Source organism: Sceloporus occidentalis, unplaced genomic scaffold, assembly GCF_023333645.1.
Source record: "Sceloporus occidentalis isolate IW3139 unplaced genomic scaffold, rSceOcc1.0.p SCAF_28, whole genome shotgun sequence".
Taxonomy (NCBI): Eukaryota; Metazoa; Chordata; class Lepidosauria; order Squamata; family Phrynosomatidae; genus Sceloporus; species Sceloporus occidentalis.
The window spans coordinates 8,483,742-8,501,998 of record NW_028317008.1 but is presented as its reverse complement, the minus strand read 5'-3'; the positions used below and the strand labels follow the sequence as shown (position 1 = coordinate 8,501,998).

General features: G+C 37.1%; 1 protein-coding gene across 1 annotated transcript in view; it reads right to left on the bottom strand.

The window, feature by feature from the left end:
* LOC149299781 (putative methyltransferase-like protein 25) overlaps window positions 1-18,257 on the bottom strand; it is a 93,793-nt gene that overhangs the window by 48,336 nt on the left and 27,200 nt on the right. Inside the window, exons 2-4 of the mRNA XM_089486049.1 lie at window positions 12,837-12,943; window positions 9,432-10,064; window positions 8,091-8,238 (exon numbers count right to left, since the gene is read on the bottom strand). Of these exons, the coding sequence (XP_089342175.1) occupies window positions 8,091-8,238; window positions 9,432-10,064; window positions 12,837-12,943 (888 nt within the window). The remainder of the gene's footprint in view (window positions 1-8,090; window positions 8,239-9,431; window positions 10,065-12,836; window positions 12,944-18,257) is intronic.

Below are 18,257 nucleotides of genomic sequence, written 5' to 3'. Positions count from 1 at the left end.
TACCATATTATTAACATTCTTAAAGAGGATTATTGTTTAGTTTTTTTGAAAGTCTCAGATTTTGTTGTTTCATTTTCTATATCCATATAACCTACTGTGTTTGTGTTAATGGACTTTTTATAGTTTACGATTGGTTCTGATTTCATATCTTTTATAAATGAGGCTGAGTTGGTTCTAGATGTGCGTGTGTGTATCAGATTATTTTAAATTGTTAAGTATTATTTTTGGAGTTAGTTGTCTAATTTCGAAGAAAATGATGATGCTTGTAGCATATATAAGGCTTTTGAGAAGGTAACATTTACCACTTCATGTGAAAACTAAACATGGGGCATACACTGGTGATCTAAATGTTCTGCATTGAACCAACAAGTTAAATAATAGATTATTTTCATTACTCAAAAAGAAAGCCTTGAATTGTTGCTATGTAATGTTCTGCTATTTTATGCGTCTCAAAACATGCCAGATACTCTTAAGGCAAATGCGTATCAGAACATCAAACAGATCGCATCTGGACACAATGTTACCACATGTGAAGAGTGCTCCTGTTCCATATATTAAAAAAAAAGGGATTTTGCATTAAATATAAACTAGTATTCTAAAAGTTCCAAACTGTGTGAATATTAACAATTTTCTATTTCAAGCAGGAAATGTATAATGAAGTGCAAATTAAAGGTACAGAAAGAGAAGAGGGAAAATGTTATAGCTTTATTTCTGGGCAACAACTGAATACCTCACAGCAAAAATAAGAGGAGAGCCAAGACTGCAGAAAACACACAAGTGACTGAAGATCAGATGCAGCTGTCAATATGAGATCATTGTAGGATGGCTGGCCAAGCACACCGAAAAAACCTCTCTCTATTAATCATATACATATTGGCAGTTAACCCTGAAGAATAAGGACATCACTAGGATCATGCCGTCTATGCACATCTCGATTGGCACTGATGGGGGGAAAAAATGTAAGCCACCATGTATGTCAGAGTAACCACCATTTAACTTACAATTATGCATGGACATTTCTACTCTAATTGTCTAGGCAACTGAGTATTCAGTGGAAAGGTAAGTCTAGATATTTAAATGTTGGATCAATCATCTCAGGGTTACGTCATTATAGAATGGTAACAATGCAAAAAAACCCAAACATTTTACATACCAGCTCTTCGTGGGGTACTGAAGCACGCAAAAAACTAAGATATGACTTAAAGATGCAAGTATGAGATATGAGAGAATAGCAGTAAGCACTCTAAGTGAAGAATATTCTGAACAGACAATGCTGAATTCTTTAAGATAGAATGTCCCGTACAAGCACACATGGAAGCATCAATGGCCACTGTCCCATTGCTACCACACATCCACAAGATACTGGTCGTCTCTTGCCATTTCCCTTTTTCATATACATATGTGTCTGTGTTTCTCCTGCACTCCATGTCCCCTGCATTAACAGCTTCCACGCTTGTTTTGTGATTGCTACATCCCATGCATTGCATAAAACTTTGGTGCTTTATAAATAACAGCAATTAAACTAAACAACTTTGCTTGCCAACACAAGAGAGATGAAATTGATAATTGAGTAAAAGGGATTAACACCTAAAATTTAAAATAATCTAGGATCATATCTAATAGCCAAGGCTTTGAGTTTATGTTTTCCAGAGAAAATGCTATCATTAAATTACTGATAAGTGATGTAAACGCATAATATATGATGAACAAAACAGCAGCTGAGGGGACAGTGGAAGAGGAAGACATGAATCAGTAGAGAACCTAAAGTGAATACACAGCACTAAGCAAAAGGATGAGTAGTACAGAAAGCCAGAAAGAAGATGCAAAATGTGTCATTACTACAGAATCACACAATTTAAACGCATAAATTTAAAAACAAGAAGCCTTCAACCGTTCAGTGGCATAACTGTATGACAGAATGGCAAATATTAGATCAACTGTATTTTTGGTTGAAATTCCAGTAATATGCCCGTAATTATTTAATTACAAGAATACTTAATTGGACGCACGAGTAAATTTATATTAGCAAGTCTCTAATAATTATAATTTTTTCTAAAAAAAAAACAAACAACTGATTTTCATATCCATGTTTCTGGAATATTCAAAATGCATTACTCTAAAGGTGAAACGCCATTAGCTTCAGAAAAAAAGAAACAATATTAAGTACTATATACAAACAAGGTTTTTTATTTTCTACATGTCATTGGAAAGAAACTCCTGTTCTACTATGGATTAGTATCAAGCAATTAATCCAAAACTCTGTGACACTAAGAGTTGGTGAACATTTGCCAATTTAGCATGTAACTGGTTATCAGGGATACTTTATAGAGGGGGCTTTACTTCCACATGGGAATTACTTAAAGCTGGTGAGTAAAACCACAGCTAACTTTAAGGGAAGCCACTGCTTTAGCACAGGTGTACCCATTATTCTGAGCGATGTGTGATCATGCAGGAAAGTCAAAGGAAACATTAGCAAAGGGCATAAACACCATAATATAGAACAGCCATAAATCGGAGGAATTTTTTAGACAACTAAATTTAACATTTATGCATTCAGAAAACAATAAACCATGGGTTTAACTGGTTTTTTTTATGCTATATTCTTTAATATATGATCTTTTTATGGGAAGTGTTCCCATTAAATAGTGTAATTCATCTATTGCATGTCAACTTGCTTAACAATTTTGTTTTCATGTGTGTACTTGCAGTAATTGGGTGATTGAGGATAATCTGTAATGTTAATTTTCCTCTGAAATAAACCCAATCTAAGGGCTAAGTGGTGACAAATAATATCTAACTAAAATCCCTGTGTAACCTTATGTCCTGTTCATAACCCAATTAACCACCATGTTGTGCGGCACTTCAAGTTTAAAGGCTTGTTAATTCTTTGACTGCTCTTTTAGGCAAATGGAATAGTCTCATGCAACAATAACAATTGTGCAGGATTCCAATAATAGATACTTTTACTGTGAAATTCCGCCTCTACCAAACTATGCCCTGTATAAGTTTTCCAAGCGAAATACAATACAGAACAGCTAGGTCACTCTGCTTTCCTGTCACTGGAAAGTGGCAAGTGTACAGATATAGCGGGCCCTATTCTGCTTCCCATATACCTATGCCAGATGCACAGATATGGTGCCATAGACTTCGGCTCAGAATCCAGCTGCATATAATATGCACCTATGAGTGAATTTAAAAGACCCTTCAGCCCTCATGCATATGCACTTTAAAGCATATGACAATTGAGTTGTCCCTGAGTGATGCATTGAAGTGCCCCTTTATGTGTCCTCCTTACCCTGACTACATAAACTCATTCCCACTTTAGGACGCATCTGATATATCTGTACCTAACAGACAGGGAGAGCAAAAATTTTTGCTTCTTTCATTGACATAAAAAATGCATTTGACAAATATATCTGGAATACTAGAATTACAACTAATTGTACAAAATGTTTGAGTGTATATTTTTTTACTGCCATACATTCTGTAATGCTTCATTTTAATCTTGCATATGTCTTATGTATACAGGTAAATAGTTCTCACCAAATAGCACATAAAATAAAGGACAATTTGCAAGTGACCTTTTTAATGGGCATAACCTTTTCTGACACATTATTTAAATCTCTTGTGAATCACATATAATTTAAGGCATGTGTCTGCATGTTTTCATTTTTGAGTTTCTGGGATTAAAATCTTTTCACATCGTTAAAGTTCTGCTGGTCTTTTCACACCATTACATTTTTTCATATTTCTTCAATAGTATGATATTCAAAAGACGCTTACAGCTCTTTATGGCATTAATAAAGGCTGGAACATATGTTTAGGGTTACTGTTCCTTGACGTGACTGAACGTATGCCACTTGTTTGAGATTTCTCCAAAGGCACCATCTCACAGTCACATGAGCAAGAGCACAGGGTGGGCATCCCCAAGTGGGGACACTGAAGATGAATTATAGTCCAGCCTTGAGTCTCTGAAGCTCTGATTCTCCATGCTATAATGCCAGGCCTAGCCTTATTCCTTGTAGCAAAGCATGAAAATAGATGTGAGGAGGTAAGCTGCCCCAAAATCATTAGTAACCAAGATTGATTAGTTATGGATCATGTCTCAGTTAAAAACCCCTATTTGCATACAGTTGTCAAAAAAGAACGTAATATATATATAAACACAGGCCAAATTATGAAGAATACTACCTCTACGGTATCTAACTTAGGTGACCACATCGGCCATTTTTTCCAGAACACATATATATTTCATTTGATGCAGTACGTGGGATGTTTGAAATGAATGAACTAAATAACTGCCTTTTGTGAGACTACCCTATGTGTAACCAATCCCTTGATGAGGTACAAGATGTTCCAATATAAACTGGCAAAGGAGTGAATGGTTCAAACATGAATTTGAGGAAAAGTTATCATTTCCCCATTAGAGCCAGTTCCATGAAAAACAATGAAATGATTCAGTTACGCTAAATGGACGTTGCTTCTCCTCCACAGGGGTATGGGATCGGAAGGGGGGCGTGTCCAGTATTGCCGTGGGTGTCCATCACTGGGCGGCGGTTCGTTCTTGTGAACCGCCGCGTATGAGGACACAGTGCTACCGGATCGTCCCGGGAGGGGTAAGTATCGAGTACCCGCCACTCGGGGGTACTCTGGAGATGCACTCCGCACCGGAGCGCGACGCCACGAGCACCCGGGCGACGCGTCCCGGACGGGACCGTGACGCAACGGGTACTCGGGCGACGCGCTCCAATACGGGAGCGTGGCGCTGTGAGTCCCTCCGTAACGTACTCCGACCGGGATCGTGACAACGTGGCACTTTATCATCCAACGATAACCATTTCAGAGGCAAAAGATTATCCATACTTAATTCTGCATTGTTCAGTTATTTTTTCTAGAAATGAGTTTCATTAATAAAACATAAGTTTTACCCCCAAGGAATAGTTTGCTACCCACACCTTCTGGGAGTTAACATAGGAAATAATCAGGAAAGAACAATAGCAATCTGATCCTGTTCCCAATTTACACGCAATTCATAATTTTATCCAAAATATGATAAGGATAAAAGCCACGTAGACTTGACATACCAAAGGCAGTTAAAAAACCCAAACCAAAAAAAAACTTTTTTCCTTTTCATTTGCCCAGGTTGCAATTATAGTTTGCAATTCTCTGCTTGCCACAAGACTCTAAAATGGTTATACTGCAAGGTTTCATTGTCTCAATCAATTTGTGATATGCCACAGTTGCCTACTTTTGATAAATGTGCTCTATAATTCTAAAGGGCCTCTTTTTCATTTCCTCTAATTATTGTTACAAGAATTATAAAAGTATTTAAAAAAAAAAAAAAAAAAGAAACAAAAAACTTCTGGAGTTGCTGTTTGCTGTAAAGGAAACGTAAATATAAAATATAAAAAACGGACAATATTTTGTCACAAAAACCAATCAGCTAATGCATAATGAAGCAGTTAACCTTGACTTTCCTTCAAAACAATTTACAAGGTATGGTTCTTCTGTCATGATTAAGTAAATGTATTTAGGTACTTCAGCATCATTTTATTTCTTTATTATTTTATTTTCCTCTGCAAAAATAAAAGCATGATTATCAGTCATTTTTACATGCAAACCCTGTAAAAGTTCTACTTGTATACAGTTTTCTACTGTAATGGATTTACCAGCTCTGTGATGTTAGTGAAAACCATGATTTGTACACTATATTGTTGTGAAGCAGGCCCGGACTGGCCATCGGGCGAACCGGGCGTTTGCCCGGTGGGCCGGGCCGGATTGACTTAGGGGCTGATGGAGCTGCAGCTCCAGACCCCTACCTTAAAATAGGCCCAGTCAGGACCAAACTGACTGGGCCTATGCGGCCTCTACCCATTTCTCACTATCTAACCCCCCTCTGCCCCTTCTCACTGCACCCCCCTCCCTCACCCTACTTACCTTGTTGCCGGAGCAAGCAGCAACTGCGGCCGGGCCCGCGGCAGGACCGAACTGACTGGGCCTATGCAGCCTCTACGGCCGCATTAACGCAGGGCATAAGGGGCACCTGCCCCTTAAGCCCGCCGCAACTGCGACCGGGTCCGCCACTCTAAGGGGCCGGGAAGCCCCCACCAGGGCCGGCCTTAGGGGTCTGCGGCCGCACAGGGCTTACATTAAAACATCGGGGGTTTTTTGTTTTTTTTTACTTTATTTAACATCCTCCATGTTAAATAAAGTTTTTGTTAACTTTATTTAACATGGAGGATGTTAAATAAAGTTAAAAAACCCCCCGATGTTTTAATGTAAGCCCTGTGCGGCCGCAGACCCCTAAGGCCGGCCCTGGTGGGGGCTTCCCGGCCCCTTAGAGTGGCGGACCCGGTCGCAGTTGCGGCGGGCTTAAGGGGCAGGTGCCCCTTATGCCCTGCGTTAATGCGGCCGTAGAGGCTGCATAGGCCCAGTCAGTCCGGTCCTGCCGTGGGCCCGGCCGCAGTTGCTGCTTGCACCGGCAACAAGGTAAGTAGGGTGAGGGAGGGGGGTGCAGTGAGAAGGGGCAGAGGGGGGTTAGATAGTGAGAAATGGGGAGAGGGGATAGATAGTGAGAGGGGGTACATAGTGAAAAGGGGTACATAGTGAAAAGGGGGAACATAGTGAGAAGGGGCAGATAAGATGGGGAGAGGGGGTAGTGTGAATGCGTATGAGAATGAATGAATGAATGAATGAATAAATGTGTGGATGAATTGTGTGAATGCGTATGACAAATAATGAATTCATGTGTGGATGAATTGCTTGAATGATTTGTTAGACTGCATTAATGAATGTGTTAATGATTTATGTGAATGAGTAAATGCAAAGATGGTACATGAAGGGTGGGCTTTAACAATAAATAAATAAATAAATAAATATAGGCTGCTCGGGCCTATTTTTTTTCCCAGCCCGGGCCTGTTGTGAAGTGTAACTATTTATGGGCCCAGGTATACTTTTAGTTCATCTGCAATTCTAGACACATCATTGCATTAAATGTAGCCATAGGGGGAAAACACAATGGACTGGAAACAAATGTCTTCTGCGTCTGGTATCTGTGTCTATCGTCTATCGTCTAATCCCTCAATAGAAAATAGAGAATATTATGTTTAAAGTTTGTTTATTGTTCTTGTTATATTTGTTTGTTTCTTAACTCAAATGGTAGTAGGCAGGTAGACAATATTTTTTTGCCCTGAGCAAGAAAGGGACTACTGGGCATTTGTGTTACGCATAAATACATATTTCCATAGGTCACGGTGCCAATGAGCAAGCATGCAACTGTGGTGAGGGTGGCAGGAGAAAGGGGTTCTGGGTGGTCTCTTAGGCTACTATAATTCACCTGCTAGAGTGTCCTCGGGACTAGATAACTTTATGCATCAACACAATTGTGAGAAATGTCCGCCTCCCTGCTGTTTGCTTATGTACTTACTCGAAATAAAAAAAACATTATTAAAAAATAAAAATCGATAAAGCAAAAAGTCTTAGCCTTCTCATGCTGAAACTGATTGTGTGAACTTCATTTAGAGTAAATCATGCTCAAGGCGCACCACTGGATTATTAAGGTTATTAGATGAAGAATTTTTTTTTACTGTTTTTAATATGCTTGTTCAACCATAGCTTTCCGTACTCATGTATGGTATACCTACAAACATTACACATTTTCTTTTTCTTAAAAAGAAAGTAGGGCATTTGTGTGAAACCATATCCTTACAAATTACTCATTTGTTAGCATTAAAATAGAAAAAAAATTCCCTGTGTAAAAAGGCCATATGCATAATTAACTACATTATTATATATTTTTTATGCTTTTGGTTTTGGTGGACAGCAAAAGGTTTTACACTTGTATATTTCTAATAGAAGAACTAAAAGATGTTTGTGGTCTTTTTATACCTTTTGCTTTTTTGTTTTTTAATGTTTTCACTTATTCAATAATTGTTAATAAAAAAAATAGAATGTAACAGTACATCCTAAGGGACACCAATTTTGTTAAAAATGATGTTGTCCCCTGATGTATCTAGGTAAACACTGCTTAATCTCGAACTACACATTTGTCATTTATGTATATATATATATAAAAAAAAAAAAAAGACTACCTTTTTCTGGGCTGTACAATTCCTCAGACATCAGATGGTAGCAACATCCCACGCTGCACACTGCTTTAATTTCTGGTTTGGTGGTGTAAATACGTAATGTGTTTGGCGCAAGGTCTCCACATGTGTGTAAGCCCACCATAATCGCTTCCTGCGGCACAGGAAAATTGATCAAAAACCCAAAAAGAAGAAATAATAAAAACATTTCCTTCAAATATTAAAATATAGCAGGTGGTAAACGTATAATATGTATTATAATCAGTCTTTGCCAAAACACATTAGACATGCAGCAATAAAGGGATATTAGCCAAGATCATCAGAATCGTTAAGGAACATTTTGAGGACTGTCAACATTCTGTCTTTGTCCATAACGTAAGTGCATGAACCGCATTTTTGTGTCATGCTCTGCTCACATTACTTACTGGAAGTGTTGAAAACATGTATTTCTATGTCACTGACACATTGGATATGGTATTCAGTAAAATAAAGTTTCTAGTCATAACTGCAGTAACTATATTTAATGAATCGTGTAGCATTTACTACAATGAAAAAAAAAGTTGCTTTGGAAAAAACTATTTACTTTTAGATTTAATTGGGTTTCAGGGGACAATTCCATGTTTACATAGACATTGGGGACACAAGTGTAAATCAGGGAACGTCCCTGTGAAAACAGACACAATCTAGTAGAAAAAGACACTAACTGCTAATCATGCTACATTGTGGCAAGCAATAGAAAGGCTCTGTGTTGATTATCATGCCAGACACTCTGACTAATGAAATAATTAAGCAGAGTTTATTTTTCCATGGGAATTTCCTATTAAGAACAAATATGTTCTTAGGGAGAACTTTCTTCCTCGTGTTTATTATACACTAGCATATGTGCAATTACTGGAATTACCGAAATGATACTGAAAAATCTCTTCCTTGTTGTCTAGCTCTTTCTCTCTTCTACTCTCTCTCTCTCCTCATCTTGGTCCCTACCTTACTTCTTTCTGTCCCTCTTCGTTATCCAATCTCCAGCTCCAATCTCCATCCCACTCATGCCCCCTTCATGTTTGTCTCTTAAAATCCTGACATCCATCCCACCCCGTGTCCATCTTTACAATCTTCTTACCTCTCTATATCTAGAAAGTCAGAGGTAGATAATGCTAGTGAACACTTGTCTGATCCTGATGCTGAGTGCGCCAGGGGCCAATCATAATGAAGCAAGAACACTATGATTGATTATAAAAAAATATATATATATATAAATGGTTATAACAGACTTGAGCAAAATGATAATGTTATGTACAAAGAAAGTCATAACGTTTATTATCTGCATGCCAGAGATGAAAGTTAGATAACCTTAAAATCTTTAATAATGTCACGTAGCTCTGTGTCTGCAGTGACATAGGAAGTGAGGGGCGAATAAACAGTGGATTCATTCCGCTTTTTGGCCTTGATATTCTCAATTTTCCTTTGCTCTTTTTCTTGTTCACTGAGAACTCTTGAAGCACCTTGGGACACAGAAGACAGTTCCACAGCATCAGACGGCAGGATATCCAGGAAGGACAAAGTGTTTTCACAAGAAACATCCATGCCTAGTGACACATTATTTGTTTCATAGTCTTCTTTGGAGCGTTCTAAACTGAGTGAGTTTGTGTTTGAATTACTTTTGTCTATGATTCCTGAGTCACAAATGGATAATTCCTCTAATTTGAATGCACTGTTCTCATATCTCGATAAATCTCTGTTGGTATTTACTTCCACGCACATGTTCCTGGGCAATACACTTGCTTTTGTTTGGTTAGATTCCTGAGCTTTTGAAGATGTTCTGGCATTAGCTTTATAGGCTTGCCAATATTTTTTCAATTTCCGGTTTCTCTTGTTGGCTCCATCTGTAGTGGTACGAGAAGAGTCGATCCCATAGACTTTAAGGTCATATTGCATAGATAAATACGAGCTTAAATAGCCTTTTCCAGCTCCCAAGTCTATGACCTAAAACAAAGAGGGATACTAATGAAGCAAACTAACCAAAACTAGAAGCTTTCATTAAAAACCAGAAACACACATAAATTGGAGTCTTGTAGTCCAGATAATGCAGTACAACAAAAGGTGGAAGATTTGTTCAAGACAAAAAAAGAGAATACATAAGAACTTTATCCAGTAAAACATGTGGAGTTATTATAAAATCTACAATCTTGTATGGTACCTAGCAGAAGGTATAGACAAGTTAAATATGTAATTATGTAATAAGTTGATTATTATTAATAGCCAGTTTGATCTTGCAAGAGCTAGGATGTGGCACACCCATACAAATCAATACGTTACAAAAAGTGAGGTATTAACATTACATTTTAGGAGTGACATTTTCATAACATTACATTTAGCGTTAACATTTAGGAGTGGGAGTGATGGCTACCTGACGAGAATTTATCAAGACATCAATAGGCGTATGCTTTTGGGGGGGGGATGTTTTTTTTTTAGAGAAATTAGTTTACAGATAACGTGTGTTAGGACTTTAGTGATTCACCAATACTCAGGAGAAAACGTCTCCCCATACTGCACTGTTGACTTGAACACCTTAAGCGTTCATAAAGTAATTACTTTAGATAGAAATATGGCAGGTTTGCATGCTTATTTGATAAGGAAACCCATAATACACCACAACACAGACAAGGTCCCAGATCACCAACTTAACATCAAAGATTTGTGGGTGCAGTGCAGGGTACCAAGAAACTCATTGCTTACACCACAGGCAAAAGCAAATCTCATCCGCAAGACATCTGTAGTGGTGTGAAGCACATGCTGTGATTTCCGTGCTCTGTAGTTTTTAATTAAATCTGTTTTACACATAGTGTTTTATGGACCAATTTGGCAATCGGTTGTGCACAAAGTCTTGAGAAGATTTACAGTTCTTAGTTACTTTAACTTTAAAAAGGTAGCAGAAACAAACAGACTGCTTTTAATAATTGAGACTTGAGCTGCTTGAAGGCCATTTTCCTCTAATATAAATGGTTTATATGTAAAAGGAAAATAATTTTCAGCATTACATAGGTTGGCCAATGGAAGTGAACAGAATGCACCTGTGCCCTATATTAAAAGTACTATACAAAAAAAATGCCTTGCAGGCACTAATATAATGGGTACAGAGTAAACCTTTAATGCCTCAAAAGGGTTTGCGGACCATAAAATGATTATGTATATTTAAACATACTAATTTCATATTCCCGATAAGCCAAACACCTAAATTCAGTAATATTTAATTATCTTAATTTCTTCCGTAAATGTTTACACCACAAACAATAACTGTTATATCAAAAGAGGCTTTTAGGACTTCTTTTCTAGAAGAAGTTGATGACTGTGCCATAGAGCAATGAATTATGTCATTGTTATTATTTTTGCTTGGCTCTAGCTGCTTATATGCTCTTGAGACCAGCGATGTTGTGTTTCATGACATTTACAAATAAATGACATCAGCACTTTAACTGCTTTCTTGAAAAGCCTTGATGAAACATACCGTGAGCACATAGCACCCCAATGAAGTAATGCATGAACATTGGCAGCACTATGGATGCATAAATACTGTATTTATCAACAGACATGATCAAAAATAGATATGACCTGTCAGAAGCTTTTCTGAGAATCACATACAGGAATTCATAAAAGTCATTATTCTACATAAGTAGCTGACTAGGTTATGTCAGTCAGTCATTTATCTGCAGCGATTGCAGAGAATAAAACTAATGGAGACAGGCATGGAAGTACGGTAAATGAGATTATACTTCACACATTTTAAAAAATACATTATCTTATCTTCAAGTCCTTATACAGCATTCGCTAATGACAAAGCCGTTTTATAGAGGATTATAGAGGATTTTATAGAGGAACCTACTACTTGCATTTACATGGAAGTTTAAAATATTGTTATTAGCTTAGTTAGACATAAATTATAATGGAGCAGAAAATGACTGTAGTTTTTATTACCCAGGTTAACGTTGGTCAACTTAGATATAGATATTAATGCTGACCTTGACCACTTCAAATATCTTGGAGAAGTTGATGACTGGTGTTTCCTATATTCCAGTCTGAGACTAGCACTTACCAGAACTGAGAAGAAAACATTTTGTCATCCTGAACTGTCAAGGTATGAATACTGGCTGAATTCAACTAAAATGTTAAGAGTATTATATATGCTACTGTTTAGGAAGTTAATGTTTTAATGCATGGTAATGTTACTTGTAAAGTAGAAGAGCATGTGACACATTGTAGTTAACTGACGCAGAGACCTGGTTTTGAGAGAGCATATAACTGATCGGTGATGGAGCTGCAAGAATAAAGTAACATTAGTTGCTTTACTATCTGATCTTGAAAATGCTCTGTGTTTACAACTACTGAGGTCTGAGGTGGTCTCCAATGCACTATTAAACTGAAGAAGAGAACGAAGAAGAAATATGGCCAACTATTTTGATGTATTTTCTTGTTGAAAACGTTGAATCCTGTCTGTCTTCAGGGTTCAGGCTGCCCATCTCTGACATAACAAAAGGGCTGGTACATTTAAGCTCTTCTAATCACTCTCATCACACAGGACACCTAACTCAATAATCACGGTCACTGGCCATCACTGTGTAAATGTTGATCTGTAAAGCTGTGCATGAAATCATGAAATCAAGCATGAAATCCCCCCCATGTGGAAAAGCTCTAAACCAAACGAGGCTACCTGAATGCAAGAGAAACACACACACACAAAATACAGTGTGAAAGTAGTACCTGTTTCACGCCACAAACACTTGCAATGCCATCAACTAACTTTGACATTATCAAAACTTCATGTGATTTCTTATCGTTCATAAACGTGTCTGCCTTCATTTCTTTATCTGTTGAACAGAGGAAAATTCTAGATTACATTTTTGTGTGCTTTTTTCAAAACTTTAATATTATTATATATTAGGTGCACGGGATTCACCATATCACATGCAGCAAAATTGAATTGTTCAAGGTTGTACGTGCTCTAAGCACAAAACACAGTCAAAATGGGCAGTTTGTTGTCCATGACAGCCCCACTGAAGAAGAATCACCTACCTTGAGTAGAGGCTGCAGCTCTGGAGATGCAGCTACTTAACCTTCTCCTTGGTCTGACGATTCTCATCACTGTTTGGCTATTTGAAGCAGCTTATCGGTGGAAGCCCTTTCCTCGCATATACACAGAGGTCCCAATAGAGCTTGGTCTAGAGTGCTTAGCGAGCAAGCAATGGAGCTGGCAGTTGCTAAATATATCAAGGAAAAGTTCTGCAAAATACATCTGCTACACAGAAAATAGATTTGAGGAGCGCAAAGGGGCAGATGATCATGGGGGGGGCTATGCAGAATCCCCTACTCATTTGCAAGGAAATGACCATGGAAATTTAAAGGGACTACTAAGACATCATAACAATTTAAGTACATTTGATGACTGGCATGTCCCTATAACGTAAATATATCTGAAATAAGGACCCTGTTAAGCTTCTTGGATGTGAGACAAGTCAAGCCAGCATTCATTGACGCCAAGAAAACAAAAAAGAAAAGCACAAAAACATAGTAACCACTAGCAAAATCACACAAGCTATAGCTGCCTGGTCTGGGATTTGTCAAGTCATGTTTAATGTATTGGCATAACTTTTGACTTACAAACCTCCATCATGTTATGCATGGTTGAACATTATCCACAAATCAGACAGTGATATCTCTATCAGAAAGAAAATCTCTGCTGGATAGATTACCTGGTCCAGCAAAGGGCTGATAATAAATTAAAGATGATAGGGGAAATTACAACAACAATCTCAAGCACTTTATAACCTTTAGGGGCTTGAGAAACGCATTTTCGATTATCTCATTCGGCTGGATAAAGTTCAGGAGTTCACATGACCTAATCTATATAACTAATAAAAAAAACAGGTACAAAGGAGAAGTCCATGAAGTTGAGGTAGTTAGGAACAGGATCCTCTGGAGGAAATGAAAGGGCGAGACAGCAGACAAGATTCCATATAGTCACTGCAATTATAAAAGTAAGCTTTGGCAAAGTCTTGTCGCAGAGAAATAGCTGGAAATATTTGGCTTTTTTTTTTTTTTTTTTTAATTCTGTACAACCAGACCCCAACCTTTTCTTAATTGACTTCTCAAATATTTTGTCAAGCCTGATCAAGTTTTCATATACTTAAGAATAAAAATAAATGATTGAATCAATATGAGGAAACATTTTTCATGAATGTGAACAGTTCACATTGTTATTATTATTATTAATTTATCTCCAAAATACACAGTACAGCAAATCTGGTTACAAATAATAAGCTATGAAAAGTACTTGGTCTCTACTGTGCACTCCAAGGAACACTGCAATATAATGATTTGAAGTAAAATGCACTTTTCACATGGACAGCATGCAAAATGTTGTACGTGATTTTTTTAAGGAAGGGAAATGAGACTGATTTTTTTCCTTGCCTTTTTCTATTAAGGTAGACAGTGTACTGAAGTACACTGCCTGCATGCGTACAGTTCAACATGCCAGGTCAATCCATATATATGTGAGTGGCCCTTGTGTTGAAGTAAAGAGAGCTTAAATGCAAGGTGAAAGCCCACTGATTTCAATGGAAGCTCAACTTCCTTACATGCCCACAAAATGGTATGCATTTTTTCACAGTCTTATTCATAAATATATTATTCTCATATGAAATAGTTTATTTAGCCATTTTCAACGACTGGTTACTGGTTATTTTCAAAGTGAAGTTTATACTTACTAGGACTTAGTGCTTTATTTACGGAGAGAGCCTCAAGTAATTCGTCTACTGTAGTGCATATGCCCAAATCCGCAAGAGAGTGGTACTGCGCGGCTTTGACAAAAGCCTTGAAATTTACTAGTCTTTGGGTAGTGTGACAGAAGATGCTGGATAGATCAGGAACGCCTGAAATATAAACAAACACATTATTATGACCAAAGCTGTCACAATTTTTTTTTGAGGATTAATATTTGAAAACCCTATAAAATAAACAAATTAAAGCCTATTCAAGCTTGCTACTGCAAGCGACAAAACAGACATGATACTGCGTGTTATTTGACACGACGGCTACTATAAATTCAGTACATTAATCACGCTTCTAACCCACGCACCAATCTAAGCTTACAGAACAGAGACTGCAGCCACCCATTACACTGTTAACATTCTTACATTTTCCATCACATCTCATGCCTCTTCACGACCATTGAACCTACAATCTTGATTGATTGCTCTCTTGAGTACATACAACATTTGCTCAAATGAGAATACTATATGCAAAATATTGATTGATAAAACACACAGCATCATGCTTTCCAAAAAAATAAATTCTTGAGATGGCTCTTCTTTCACTTCAATATTTCAATAAATCAATCATACTGGCTAAACCTTTCTTAGCATCAATGGTGCTTGCTACTACATAGAACTGGCCAATTTGTCACTATTTTGTTTCAATTTCCTTAATGACTAAAAGTGATTTAATAGAATAGCCAATGATTTAACACTCAGTATGGACTCTATTTACAAATACCATAGTTACATTTTAAGAAAAGCTAACACATCCACACACTGCAACACATAAGGGCTTATGTTTAAAAAAATGAATTTAGCACAAAGTTTGAAAAGTGGTGTTTTTGGAAAACGAGGGAACATATTTGCACGCATGGACCGGAGAACAGGTAATCTGTTCTTTGTTTATTTAAATGCGGTTGCGTGTCATGTCACTGCGGCTGCCCGGTAAACTGGGATGGAGTGTAGACACAACGTATCTCAATTTCTTACTATTATTAGATACAAATAATTCATTTGAAATATTATAACTTGAGGATGCTAGGAAGACAACCTAGGTACTAATTGCCCAATGAAAAGTTCAGCTATGTGTGGGGCCAACTCTTTTAAACCAGATGAAGTGTTACAATGAGCCTTCAGCACAGGACGTATGGAAACAAATTCTTTAAAGCCCAATTCATTTGAGTTTGCTTTAGATATTTAAGGGGGTAGTGGGGAGACATTTTCGTGCCGTATGCACTACTGTCGAGCTGTTTTCATTCCAACTACTTATTATTTGGCCTATATTCATGCTATGCTGCAGGAAAACGTCTTGACTTTACGGTTTACCTATGAGAGTGAGAAGTATGAAATTTAATGAGCTGGCTGTGAAAAACTCCCAAACCACATAGATAGATCATTTGGATTTTGTGTATATCACATCTAATAGAATGTGTTATTCCAAAATTTATGTTTGGCAAAATACCTCCTAGTTTTCGTGTTCCAAGGCCCCAGAACATTTTAATACCTGGCTCAGAGGAAACTGAAACTCAAAATTTATTGACGGTCCTGGAGTTATAACAGCACAATGAATTTACAAGAAAGGCGATTCTGCACAAGACACAGTTAAACTGCCAACACATGGAGGAATTAAAAAAATATTCAGGTGTAAGCTTTCCCTTAAAAAAATAAAAATAAAATAAAAAAGTTTTGTGAAAGGGTTTTGAGAAGCGACAGCCATTGGGAAATGTATAACACAATGATCAAGTTATTGTTTAAACACAGATTTTAGGATTTCACTGCTTAAGGGCCCACTGCACGATAATATACATTTTAGCAATTTCTAGCTTGTACACATTAAACAAATGTTAAGCATTGAGGAGCGTATGTAAAATAAAAACAGTTTTTTTCCAGAGATATATATATATATATATATATATATTTTACAATATATTTCAGATTTAAGGTGTAGACGCTTTTTAAGGAAAAAAGTCGGATTACTTTTCCAGCTTAAGTGTGATGGATGATTCCTATGGCTTCATCAATATGGGGTATATTCACTAAAGAGAACGTTGGCAGGAGATTTTGCAGAAGAGGTACAGTTTCAAATCCTTAGCTTCACTTTTACATTATAAAGGTCCTAACTAAGGGAGCTTCATGGAGAGCTTGGATGGCTTTATAATGTAGTTAAATCAGGAAGATTACTGTGATATCTCCTCACCTATTAAATTATATATCATACAGGGCCAGCTCAGCTCTTCTTAATGTAGGAAGGTATTAGTGAAATTAAGTGAGGGAGTTAAAACAATACCTTTTCCACAAACTGTCTTGCTAACCCCACCTTTACTAAATAAGCCCCTATGTGTTAGACCTTAATGAGTCATTGAAAGTAAATGGGCGTCCAAGTTGCATGTTAAGGTATATTCATACTCCAGAAATTGTGACACCCAATTAATATTTTCCTAAACACAAAGGGAATCCTGGTTACATTTGAACATAATGGAATTGATTATTTCAACAGTGTATTTGGTAAGCAGTTGCAAACAAGAAACAGAATAAACATGTGGGGAAATGCAGAGAATAGAGAAAAACTTTTATCAGGTAAATAAGCAAGCGCAATGGTTCAATACTGGAGAAGATTTTACAATAGGACTGCAAAACACCAATATGTACTAATCTCAGTAATGCTATTTAAATGCAAATTACAGGGCTCCCCAAACATTACAATTTTCCTGTAGTTGTATCACATTTGTTTACAGCTTATACCGTTATTGTGTTAGAATTGTTTAATTCCCCTCATATTTCTCCAAAGTAATATGAATAATGGTTATAATGCTACATTTACCTATTAAAGTACGATATTCAACTAAATAGACAAAATTAGCAAATTTCATTAATTCCTACGAACGTCCGAAAACAGTATCATGCAGATGTGTTTACTTTTACTGTTAATATGCATTTGTTCCTCAAACAGAGCATCTCCCATTCACTATAATGCCTCCAGCTGGTAATTTTTAAGAAAGCTTTTATGTTGGGGGTTAGACACACCAACCCTACTTTAATGATTTCATTTAAAATACAGAATGGAAATGAATGTACTTTTATGTTAAGCCATTTTATAAGTGCCATATCTGCTTTAAATGCCTGCATTACCCTCAAGCAGATATACATTACAGGATATTTTTCTGGTTTGACATTAATGACTGACTTCAATCCTCTGCGAAGACCCTATATGTAGTCAGTTCATTAGGCTCCTATCACAGCTCAGCAGACTGAAGGAGAGACATTTCAAAAAAATTATTTGCGTGCAATCAAAAAATACACAATAGAAACACACCTCTAATGGCTATCATATGTGATGTGCATGTCAAGCATATCTGCTTGTATACTTTGT